Source organism: Sardina pilchardus, chromosome 13 (assembly GCF_963854185.1).
Source record: "Sardina pilchardus chromosome 13, fSarPil1.1, whole genome shotgun sequence".
NCBI lineage: Eukaryota > Metazoa > Chordata > Actinopteri > Clupeiformes > Clupeidae > Sardina > Sardina pilchardus.
In genome coordinates, this window is record NC_085006.1 from 28,609,373 (window position 1) to 28,620,764 (window position 11,392).

The following is an 11,392-nucleotide window of genomic DNA, read 5'->3' on the forward strand; positions in this document are numbered from 1 at the left end:
GAAAGCCTTGGAATAGCCTACAGGCGTCTCAAACAAGTTTGTATGCTAGCCTAAGTTACGCGGTTCGATCTGATGCACGCAAGAATAATAAGAAGCCTGTGAATTTCAATAGAGATGCATCACCTCTAGTAATTATAGCCCTAGGTCAAAAAGGACAAGTAAGAACACACAAACAATAGGCTTCGTGAGGTATCAAGGTGCAAGGTAGCCTATCCTTTCCAAAAAAGAATAATTAACCGTTCTTATGACTTCCACGGGGCAAAGGTGCGTTTCTTAACAGCCTCTTGAAACTTTCTTCTCTCAACTTAAAGTCCGAAAATAGCCTGCAATAGAATATCCCAGTAGCCAGGGCGCAGAAGCACAGTCCCCCAACAACAGGCTGACTGCGAAAACGAAAGTCAGGTAACGGTAACGCCCTGATGCGTCTGATCCTTTACCGTCGAAGATTGATAGGCTATTTTGTATGCAACTCGGGTCGATAGTTTTTACTGTAGCCTAGGGTAGTCTGTTTACCGGCAGACAAATGAAGAAACGAAGCGCACCTTTCGAAAACTTATCTTAAACTTGTCTTAAGAGCTTGAGCTGCGAAATAGCATCTTTGAAGTGCGTCTCAGAAAAAGCACAGATTCCTTTCGCTATTTGGCTGCGTTAAGGAAAGTGAAGGCTGGATCAGCTCAGAAATTCGATGCAACGCACTGTTTCCAACAAATGGAATTTAGGTTTTAAATTCCAAACAAATGTACAAACCAACTGCAGCCATTAGCCTTCCTACGTTTTTGCGGCTCTTTGGCAGAAAGGGTAAATTTTCCCGCTTTGCCTAGACTAGGCCTACTCTATCTGAGTCAGAGAAGCTCCATCGACCGAACTACGTCACACGAAGAAAACACCGGGAAACTAAAGCAATTTATTTCAGGTTAGTTTTTAGTGTGTGTGTGTGTGTGTGTGTGTGTGTGTGTGTGTGTGTGTGTGTGTGTGTGTGTGTGTGTGTGTGTGTGTGTGTGTGTGTGTGTGTGTGTGTGTGTGTGTGTGTGTGTGTGTGTGTGCGCGCGTGTGTGTGTGTGTGCGTGTGTGCGTGTGTGCGTGTGTGTGTGTGTGGCGCCTTTACAGGTTATTGGTTTCAAGCACGCTTTTTTATGTTAAAGCTAGGCTACCCCTATAATCACAATAAAGGTTGTTTACTTAGCCTATAATGTTTTCTCTTAAAAGTTATTCAAAAATATCCTGAGACTAACTTTCAGTGAGGGGAAAAAATGGCAGCTCATAAGATAAGAGAAAGGCTCCGTTGTTATGGTTAACAGTACCCAACCACCTCAAGGAATGCACAGTGTAACTGGTTATTGCATTACAGGTGTGAACACTTTCATTTGAGATCTGTGAATTTGGTCTTTGATTTTTAGAAACTGGGAGGTGTCTATTAATAATACTTTATCAATTTATTTGCTGCTAAATGTAAAATAATGTCTTTGCCCATCCAAGTCTTTATTTGTTATGTGATAGTAATATCCTCAATTCCATTACAACAAATGTACTATTATCTAAATCTGTAACAAACCATGAACTAATCCAAGGTTCCCAACTTGTTACAGAGGCACGCACACACACACACACACACACACACACACACACACACACACACACACACACACACACACACACACACACACACACACACAGACACACACACACACACACACACACACGCACCAGCCTCGGCGCCAGAGAGCAACGTGTGGGGGGGCTATGAGCAGGGGGGGGGGGTTGATGGTGTCTCAAAAAGTAGGCTATAAACTTCTTATACATGAAAAACGGATAGCCCGGGAAAGCCTTGGAATAGCCTACAGGCGTCTCAAACAAGTTTGTATGCTAGCCTAAGTTACGCGGTTCGATCTGATGCACGCAAGAATAATTAGAAGAAGCCTGTGAATTTCAATAGAGATGCATCACCTCTAGTAATTATAGCCCTAGGTCAAAAAGGACAAGTAAGAACACACAAACAATGGCTTCGTGAGGTATCAAGGTGCAAGGTAGCCTATCCTTTCCAAAAAAGAATAATTAACCGTTCTTATGACTTCCACGGGGCAAAGGTGCGTTTCTTAACAGCCTCTTGAAACTTTCTTCTCTCAACTTAAAGTCCGAAAATAGCCTGCAATAGAATATCCCAGTAGCCAGGGCGCAGAAGCACAGTCCCCCAACAACAGGCTGACTGCGAAAACGAAAGTCAGGTAACGGTAACGCCCTGATGCGTCTGATCCTTTACCGTCGAAGATTGATAGGCTATTTTGTATGCAACTCGGGTCGATAGTTTTTACTGTAGCCTAGGGTAGTCTGTTTACCGGCAGACAAATGAAGAAACGAAGCGCACCTTTCGAAAACTTATCTTAAACTTGTCTTAAGAGCTTGAGCTGCGAAATAGCATCTTTGAAGTGCACTGTAATAAATTCCCTGTAAAATCACGGTATGTTACTGGCAGCTGTGGTTACCTGTAATCTACTGTTTTTTTACGGTAATTTTCCAACTACAGTATAATACTGTTTAATGTATCACAGTACACTGCAATATTTACACAGTAGTAGTACCGTAAAGTTACAGTACTCTACAAAATGTACACAGTACTAGTACTGTTAAAATAACACTACTCTACAGCATTTTCACAGTACTTATTTCAGTATCGCTTAATTTTTATATACACTACTGATAATAAGAGCAGCCCAAACAAGATGTCATTTAAAAGCTTTTTTATTAAATACAGTAAACAATATTAACATTTTAATTCATACAACTCACTTTCAATTCATACAACATCTGCGCACCTATGATACATGAAAATGAACACCAGGCAGTGTAACTGGTGTGTGTGTGTGTGTGTGTGTGTGTGTGTGTGTGTGTGTGTGTGTGTGTGTGTGTGTGTGTGTGTGTGTGTGTGTGTGTGTGTGTGGACAGGATGAGAAAGCTTAGACACCCAAACCAGACTGGAGCCACTTGTGAATAACCTGTAACACATAAAATGTAGGCTAGGGTTTTATTACAGCAGACAAAGGCATTTATGTATGTTGATATTTACCTTCACTACATCCTGAACTGGTAACACCAGTTAAAGAAGCATATTGCTATTTTTTATTATTAATGTGTGGACCAAAAGTCAAATAAATAAAATGTAAAACTGTATAGCTTACTTTACTTGGGTGGCAGGACAGAATGAGAAAGCGTAGACACCCAAACCGGACTGGAGCCACTTGTGAATAACCTGTAACACAGATACATAAATGTACATTTCAGAGAGCTTTTGAGGTAGAAGGTGGGTTTTATTACAGCAGACAAAGGCATTTATGCATGTTGACATTAACCTTCACTACATCCTGAACTGGTAACACCAGCTACAGAGGCATATGGTTATTTTTTATTATTAATGTTTAGACCAAAAGTGAAATAAATCAAATGTAAAACTGTATAGCTTACTTTACTTGGGTGGCAGGACAGGGTGAGAAAGCGTAGACCCCCAAACCAGACTGGAGCCACTTGTGAATAACCTGCAACGCAGATACATAAATGTACATTTCATTAGAGAGCTTTTGAGGTAGAAGGTGGGTTTTATTACAGCAGACAAAGGCATTTATGCATGTTGACATTTACCTTCACTACATCCTGAACTGGTAACACCAGTTACAGAGGCATATGGTTATTTTTATTATTAATGTTTAGACCACCAGTTACAGAGGCATATGGTTATTTTTTATTATCAATGTTTAGACCAAAAGTCAAATAAATCAAATGTAAAACTGTATAGCTTACTTTACTTGGGTGGCAGGACAGGATGAGAAAGCGTAGACCCCCAAACCAGACTGGAGCCACTTGTGAATAACCTGTAACGCAGATACATAAATGTACATTTCATTAGAGAGCTTTTGAGGTAGTAGGTGGGTTTTATTACAGCAGACAAAGGCATTTATGCATGTTGACATTTACCTCCACTTCGTCCTGAACTAGTAACACCAGTTACAGAGGCATATGGTTATTTTTATTTTTATTATTAATGTTTAGACCAAAAGTCAAATAAATCAAATGTAAAACTGTATAACTTACTTTACTTGGGTGGCAGGACAGGATGAGAAAGTGTAGACCCCCAAACCAGACTGGAGCCACTTGTGAATAACCTGTAACGCAGATACATGTACATTTCATTAGAGAGCTTTTGAGGTAGAAGATGGGTTTTATTACAGCAGACAAAGGCATTTATGCATGTTGACATTCACCTCCACTCCTGAACTAACACCAGTTACAGAGGCATATGGTTATTTTTATTTTTATTATTAATGTGTGGACCAAAAGACAAATAAATCAAATGTAAAACTGTAGCAGCTATAGCTTACTTGGGTGGCAGGACAGGATGAGAAAGCGTAGACCCCCAAACCAGACTGGAGCCACTTGTGAACCTGTAACGCAGATACATAATGTACATTTCATTAGAGAGCTTTTGAGGTAGAAGGTGGGTTTTATTACAGCAGAAAAAGGCATTTATGCATGTTGACATTTACCTCCACTTCGTCCTGAACTGGTAACTTTAACGCTATCGTTAGTTAACAAGCTAACGCTAGCTAACGCTAGCTAATAAGCTAACGCAAACCAACTTTTGTTGTTCACAGGCTAACGCTAGCTAACAAGCTAACGCAAGCCAACTTTTGTTGTTCACAGGCAAACACATTACGTTAGCGTTAAACCAAATTAAACTTTGCTCATTTTAAACCCTGAGTTTAGCTTTAATTAAAAAGGTAACAAAGCCCAAGTTGGACAGGATTTAGCCCTGTTTAAAGTGAGCTAAATTAGCTTGCGCAAGCTAGACGTAGCTGGCGTGTAAATATGAGCAATATCTGCCGGCCAGCAAATCTTCGGATAATATCAGCAAATAAAGCTAGCAGCTAGATAAGTAGGTAACTTGTGTTATGGAAGTACGTTTTCACTGAGTAGACTAGGTAACTGCATGAATAAAGCATATAGGAGCATACTTACAGTGAGCCTTCAGCAGCACTTCAACTAGAAAACTGAAGAAGCCGTGAGAATTTCCAGAAGTCGAACGTTCCTCTTCTACGGCTGATGCTGCTTTCCTACAGTAGTTACTGTTTATGCTCAACAACACACAGTCTTACAGTAATACAGTATTTGTATTATGTGTGTGTGTGTGTGTGTGTATGTGTATGTGTATGTGTGTGTGTGTGTGTGTGTGTGTGTGTGTGTGTGTGTGTGTGTGTGTGTGTGTGTGTGTGTGTGTGTGTGTGGCCTACAGGCTATTGGTTTCAAGCACGCTTTTTTAAATGTTAAAGCTAGGGTATGCTACCCCTATAATCACAATAAAGGTTGTTTACTTAGCCTAATGTTTTCTCTTCAAAGTTATTCAAAAATATCCTGAGACTAACTTTCAGTGAGGGGAAAAAATGGCAGCTCATAAGATAAGAGAAAGGCTCCGTTGTTATGGTTAACAGTACCCAACCACCTCAAGGAATGCACAGGATCCAGTGTAACTGGTTATTGCGTTACAGGTGTTCTCTCAACTTAAAGTCCGATCAAAATTCATTCAAAGGCAGTCCATAATTCAAATTAAATTGTTTTCTAACGAAAAAGTCCAAACTTTGGCTTGAGCTCCATTGAAGCGCTTCTTATTTTAATAAAAGATTTACCACAGGTCGGCAGGTCGACGCATCGGAGAATGCGTTCGGTTTGAGATCCAGTGAGGCCAGGCCAGCCTGCACATTATGCCACCGAACTTTTTTTTAAGTTGCAGTAATAAAAACAACGAATTAAAAAACATAGGCCTACTAGATATAGGCCTAGGCTATATGAGCAAATTGGACCAGATAGAGTTTGCCGTTTCGCTGGTTTGACTTTGCTGGTCATAACCTCATCACACAATCAAGACACAAGGTAATACACATGATGGGCTTTGAGGTAGCCTGATTACCATCGACTTTCAAAGGCTCTGCGAGACTTTAGTCTGACCAACAGCCTGTACTAACACGGTTTCTTGCCAGCGCTGGTTGACCCGCCTCCTTTAAGTGCCTCGATTTGCTACTGGTAGATGTCAGAAAGCGGTTTGCCGAGTTTAAACCAATAACAACACTCTTTCCTCTGCCTTGAACACGCCTCTACCCAGAGCCGTTGGAGCTGCTCAAAGTTGATTGGTTCTCGACCAAAGGGGGCAGTTCCGCAGATTTCGGGAACTCAGAAATCGTTCTCAATGAGCAGTTGGCCAGACCAGCAGCAAAAGCCTGAAGGCGTTGCGTCACTGGGAGGGCGTGCCAGGCTAGCTTTGAGGGCAAGCGACTGTCTGCATAATAGTGCATAGAGGCTACTGTAATGTATGAGTATGGGTAGCGGCTGTGGATATCAATTGTTGAAAAAAATAGGCTATGCCTCGGGTAGATTCGCCTATGAATAGCGGTTGCAGATGTCATAAGTCTACAGCTCATCCACGTTTCTCAGGATGTTGGAATTTGATGCAGAATTGCAAAAAAAATACTAGACTGTTTGAATGGCGGTAGGCCTACTAAAATGCGTGGGGATGGCAGCATGCTGGAATAGGGGCATGTCTGACCAAAAAAAGCATGCCGGAGTGGCAGCAACATGACAGACTGGCGGCATCTAACCAAGAAGATAATTGGCTACTGGCCGAAAGAACAACCGTCACATTTAGTATTTTGGACAATGGATTCGTGGGTATTGAAGTGTGAGTTGAGTTTCGTTGTTTAAATAGCCTAGTTTACCCTACACAGACGCAGTCGTGAGTCGACTTTCGCTTTGACATGTCAGAGGCATCGGGCTTAACGCAGGATAATTGTCTCGTCGGATATTCATGCAACTAACTCACAACTAGTAGAGTTGAATTCGCCTACTCTTACTGCAAAACATCTACTACAGAGCACACTCTGTTTGGGGGGGCACAGAGACCTGTTTGGACGAGCCTGGACCCCTATGGCCCCCCCCTGATGCCGAGCCTGACACACACACACACACACACACACACACACACACACACACACACAGACAAGCACAGACACATAGGCCTACATACATACATACATACATACATACATATATACGCACACACACCTGCATGCACACACACACATAAACATGTACACACACACACATACACATATATACACACACACACACACAGGTACGCACACACTCACATTCATGCACATACACATACACACACACACACACACACACACACACACACACAAAGACACGCAGTACAGACAGACACACACACACAGTAGGCAGGCAGACACACACAAACACACACACACAGACAAGCACAGACACATACACACACACACAGGTACGCACACACTCACATTCATGCACATACACACACACACACACACACACACACACACACACACACACACACACACACACACACACACAAAGACACGCAGTGCACCAAGACACACACAGTAGGCAGGCAGGCACGTACACACACGTATGCACAAACACACCCACATGCATGCACACACAAACATAAAACACACACACACACACACACTCACAAGTGAACATACACACACACACTGACAAGCACAGACACATACACACACACACAGGTACGCACACACTCACATTCATGCACATACACACACACACACACACACACACACACACACACACACACACACACACACACACACACACAAAGACACGCAGTGCACACAGACACACACAGTAGGCAGGCAGGCACGTACACACACGTATGCACAAACACACCCACATGCATGCACACACAAACATAAAACACACACACACACACACACTCACAAGTGAACATACACACACACACTGACACATAAAACACACACACACACACACACACACTCACAAGTGAACATACATACACACAGACAGACACATAAAACACACACACACACACACACACACACACACACACACACACACACACACACACACACACACATCCCTTTACCCCAATCATAGCGCCTGGAGTTCAGTCCAAAAAGTCCAATCTTAGTCTGCAAAAAGTTCATTCTTGTCAATTCAATTCAGTCTCTACTGACCATAAAACCTTTTCCACATGGTAGCAGAATATTCCAGATGTGTTTTTGCACTGAACTCCAAGCGCTATGTTTGGCGAAAACCAAACACAGTACACCACCCTAAACACACCATACCTACTGTGAAGCATGGTGGGGGCAACATTATGTTGTGGGGATGTTTCTCTTCAGCGGGGACTGGGCAACTGGTCAGGATAGGAGGGAAAATGGATGCTGCCAAGTACACCCAAATTCTTGAGGAAAACCTGCATCCCTCTGCTAGACAGCTGAAGATGGGTAGGTCATTCACCTTCCAACACGACAATGATCCTAAACATACTGCCAACAGAACAAAGCAGTAGCTTAAGGATAGGATGGTGAATATCCTTGAGTGGCGAAGTCAGAGCCCTGACTTAAATTCTATAGAAAATCTGTGGATTAACTTGAAGAGAGCAGTCCATCGCCATTCCCTACAGAATTTGACTGAATTTTAACAATTCTGCACAGAAGATTGGGCAAATATTCCCCAATCTAGGTGTGCAAAGCTATAATAGACATATCCAAACAGATTGAGGGCTGTAATGAAAGCACAAGGAAGCTATACAAATTATTAAGTCAGGGGTATGATGACTTTTCCAACCCTGTTATTCTAGTTTTTAATTTTTTATTAATTTTCAGAACTGTTGACTTTTTTTTTCATTATTTTGATGTTGTACAACTAAATTTGTGAATAAAACTGAAAAAGATTGTTTTTAAAATGGGTTTTGATTTCAGGCTGTAAGACAAAAAAAAGCAACAATTTCAAAAGGGTACGATGACTTTCTATAGGCACTGTAAGTAGAAGAAATTACCGTTTCACAACTGTAGGGGGACCCAGAGAGCAAAACTTCCATGGTGTTGCTTTAACGAATCTGGGAAACCCGGCCTTTGTGTGTTGTTTGCTAAACAACACCATGCACATACTACACTCATTTATCAATTCTCTGTACCCAGAATGACATATTTCCAAACTTTAGATAATGGTGTTTTATGTTTAGCACAGTTGGTGTGTGGAAAGCGCATCTGGGAATACATTTCCATGCCAAGGACGGGGACGGGGTTATTTGCAGGCATGTTTGTGTAACTTTAAAGTATATGACATTAATTGTTTTACTTTTTCTAACCTCTTTCTTTGTCGCCTGTAGGATTGCTAATATTCAGGCATGGCTGCAGAACCTCTAACCATTGTCCTTCTGGGCCACACTGGAAATGGGATAAGTGCTTCAGGAAACACCATTCTTGGAGAGAAAATGTTTGAGTCAAAACCATTTTTTAAACCAGTTACAACAAAAATCAAAAAGGAAAAAGGAGTGTTTCAAGGAAAAAGTATCTTCGTGGTTGACACTCCAGGGATTTTAACTGCTGGGTCAGAGCAGAATTTGAATGAATACTGTCAGGACCACCTTCAGTCATCCAGACTTGTGTTCCTGGTAGTGGTTAAAATTGATCGATTCACCAATGAACAGAAAAACGCTATGGAGGCAGCGATCAGAGTCATCGGAGATCAAGGGCTGAGAAACAGCTATATACTCTTCACTAGAGGAGAAAACTTAGATGGCATGCCAATTGAGGAATTCATCATTGACAGTCAAGAAGGTCTACTTCAACCTCTTGCCAAAAGGTTTGAAGGAAGGTATCATGTGTTCGATAATGTGGAAGCAGGTGAAAAACAAGTTGAAGACCTGTTTAAGAAGTTTCAGGAGCAAGGATGCTTTTCACAAGGTACCAGTTTATAGTTTAAGCCAAAATGTTAACCAACAGATGGGGATTTAAATGATAATTCCACTGATATTGATGTTGTCATGTTGAGTTTGAGTTGAGGTATATTTCCTAGTGTTGCATTATGTTTACTTGTGTGTAGAGTTTTGGCACAGTGAGTAAAAACTGTCATGTCTTGTTGCTCTATGGGCCATGCTATATTTATTTGATAGAGATTTGGGGAAATGAGGAGTTTTGGGGTGGGGGAGGGGTTGTTGGTAATTGATTAGATCATTCAGCAAGCAACTCAATATGAATATCAGAAGCTCATCTTCCACTTTGAAAGAGTGATAGTTGTGCAGGTTAGTAAACATCAATACTTCATTACAGACCTTAGAAGAATGTCAAACATTGATGAATTGCTGCTCTTTTATTACTACAGAGGCATCAAGGAAGCCATCAAATACATTTGTGTTTTTCTTATAATTATCTTTCAAATATTTTCCAGATACTGTTGCCAGGAGGCCTGGTCTGAGAATTGTGCTGTTCGGTCTTCCTGGATCTGGGAAGAGTTCATCAGGAAACACGATCTTTGGATCAGTGAAATTTCAAACAGGTTGTGACTTTAAACCAGTCACTATGCAGAGTGCTGGTAAAACAGACACGGTGGAAGGGCGAATGGTCACAGTGGTCGACACTCCAGGATTGCATGAAGGAGCTAAACATCTGTTTGAGGAAATCAGCAAGACGACTATAGCGGCCGACCCAGGGCCTCATGCATTTGTGTTTGTGGTCAGACTTGGTAGAGTTAATAAAGCAGACTGTCTGATACTGGAACACCTGCCAAAAGTGTTTAGCAAAGATGCTTTTAAGTACTCCATGGTGCTTTTCACTCATGGAGAACAACTGGGAAACCAGTCCCTGGATAAGATCATCCAGGCTGACAACCATGTGTCTACACTGGTCTCCCTGTGCAATAAAAGATACTGTGTGTTTGATAATACAAAGATAGGAGACAGACTGCAGCGTAGAAGATTCCTGCATACAATAGAGGATATAGTCAAAGCTAACAACGGAGGTTATATTGAAACAAGCAAAGTGACACCTCCCACACCAGAGCAACAGAGCAAATTTACGCAGCTTTTGAAATTACTTGCAAGCTGCTTTTGTTGCGGATCAGGGACTAACTCTGATGGTGAAGATGATGCTATGCCATTCATGAAAAAGGAGTCATGATGTGGTAACTGTTGTCTGATCAGTTTTCATCAATGTGCTGTGTAACCATGTAGAAAATAAGTTTCTATTTGTGTTTGTTGAATGCATCAACAACATTTTTTTTGAAAAGAGAGGCATTCTATATTTTTACTTTCTAAAACAAAAAGTTTGGATCCTTGATTATGATTTGCTGAATTGAATTATGATTTGCTGTTTTGTAATTGATTCATGGGAAATTGGGAATTGGTCTGATGAGAGCAGGTTGACCCTCAATCATGTAAACCACAATCACCTGTGTAACCTGTGTTGCTTTGTGATGGTGATTTTACAATGCCTGATAAAGATTTGTGAGATCAAAAATATGAATATGAATTAAAGTTCCTGTGAGCTTCTGA

The 11,392-nt window shown here is 41.4% G+C and overlaps 1 protein-coding gene across 1 annotated transcript; it reads left to right on the forward strand.

Moving 5' to 3' along the window:
- On the forward strand, positions 1–11,392 carry LOC134100233 (GTPase IMAP family member 8-like). Its single transcript, XM_062553330.1, has 3 exons — positions 1–913; positions 9,230–9,806; positions 10,291–11,392. Exons 2-3 carry the CDS (start codon positions 9,248–9,250, stop codon positions 11,016–11,018), a joined length of 1,287 nt encoding a protein of 428 aa, XP_062409314.1. The 5' UTR covers positions 1–913; positions 9,230–9,247; the 3' UTR covers positions 11,019–11,392.

Bases quoted from the DNA above. Each gene is read 5' to 3' on its own strand.
- LOC134100233 (XM_062553330.1), top strand. From the start codon at position 9,248: ATGGCTGCAGAACCTCTAACCATTGTCCTTCTGGGCCACACTGGAAAT. The intron at 9,807-10,290 runs GTACCAGTTTAT...AATATTTTCCAG, and splicing joins GCAAGGATGCTTTTCACAAG to ATACTGTTGCCAGGAGGCCT.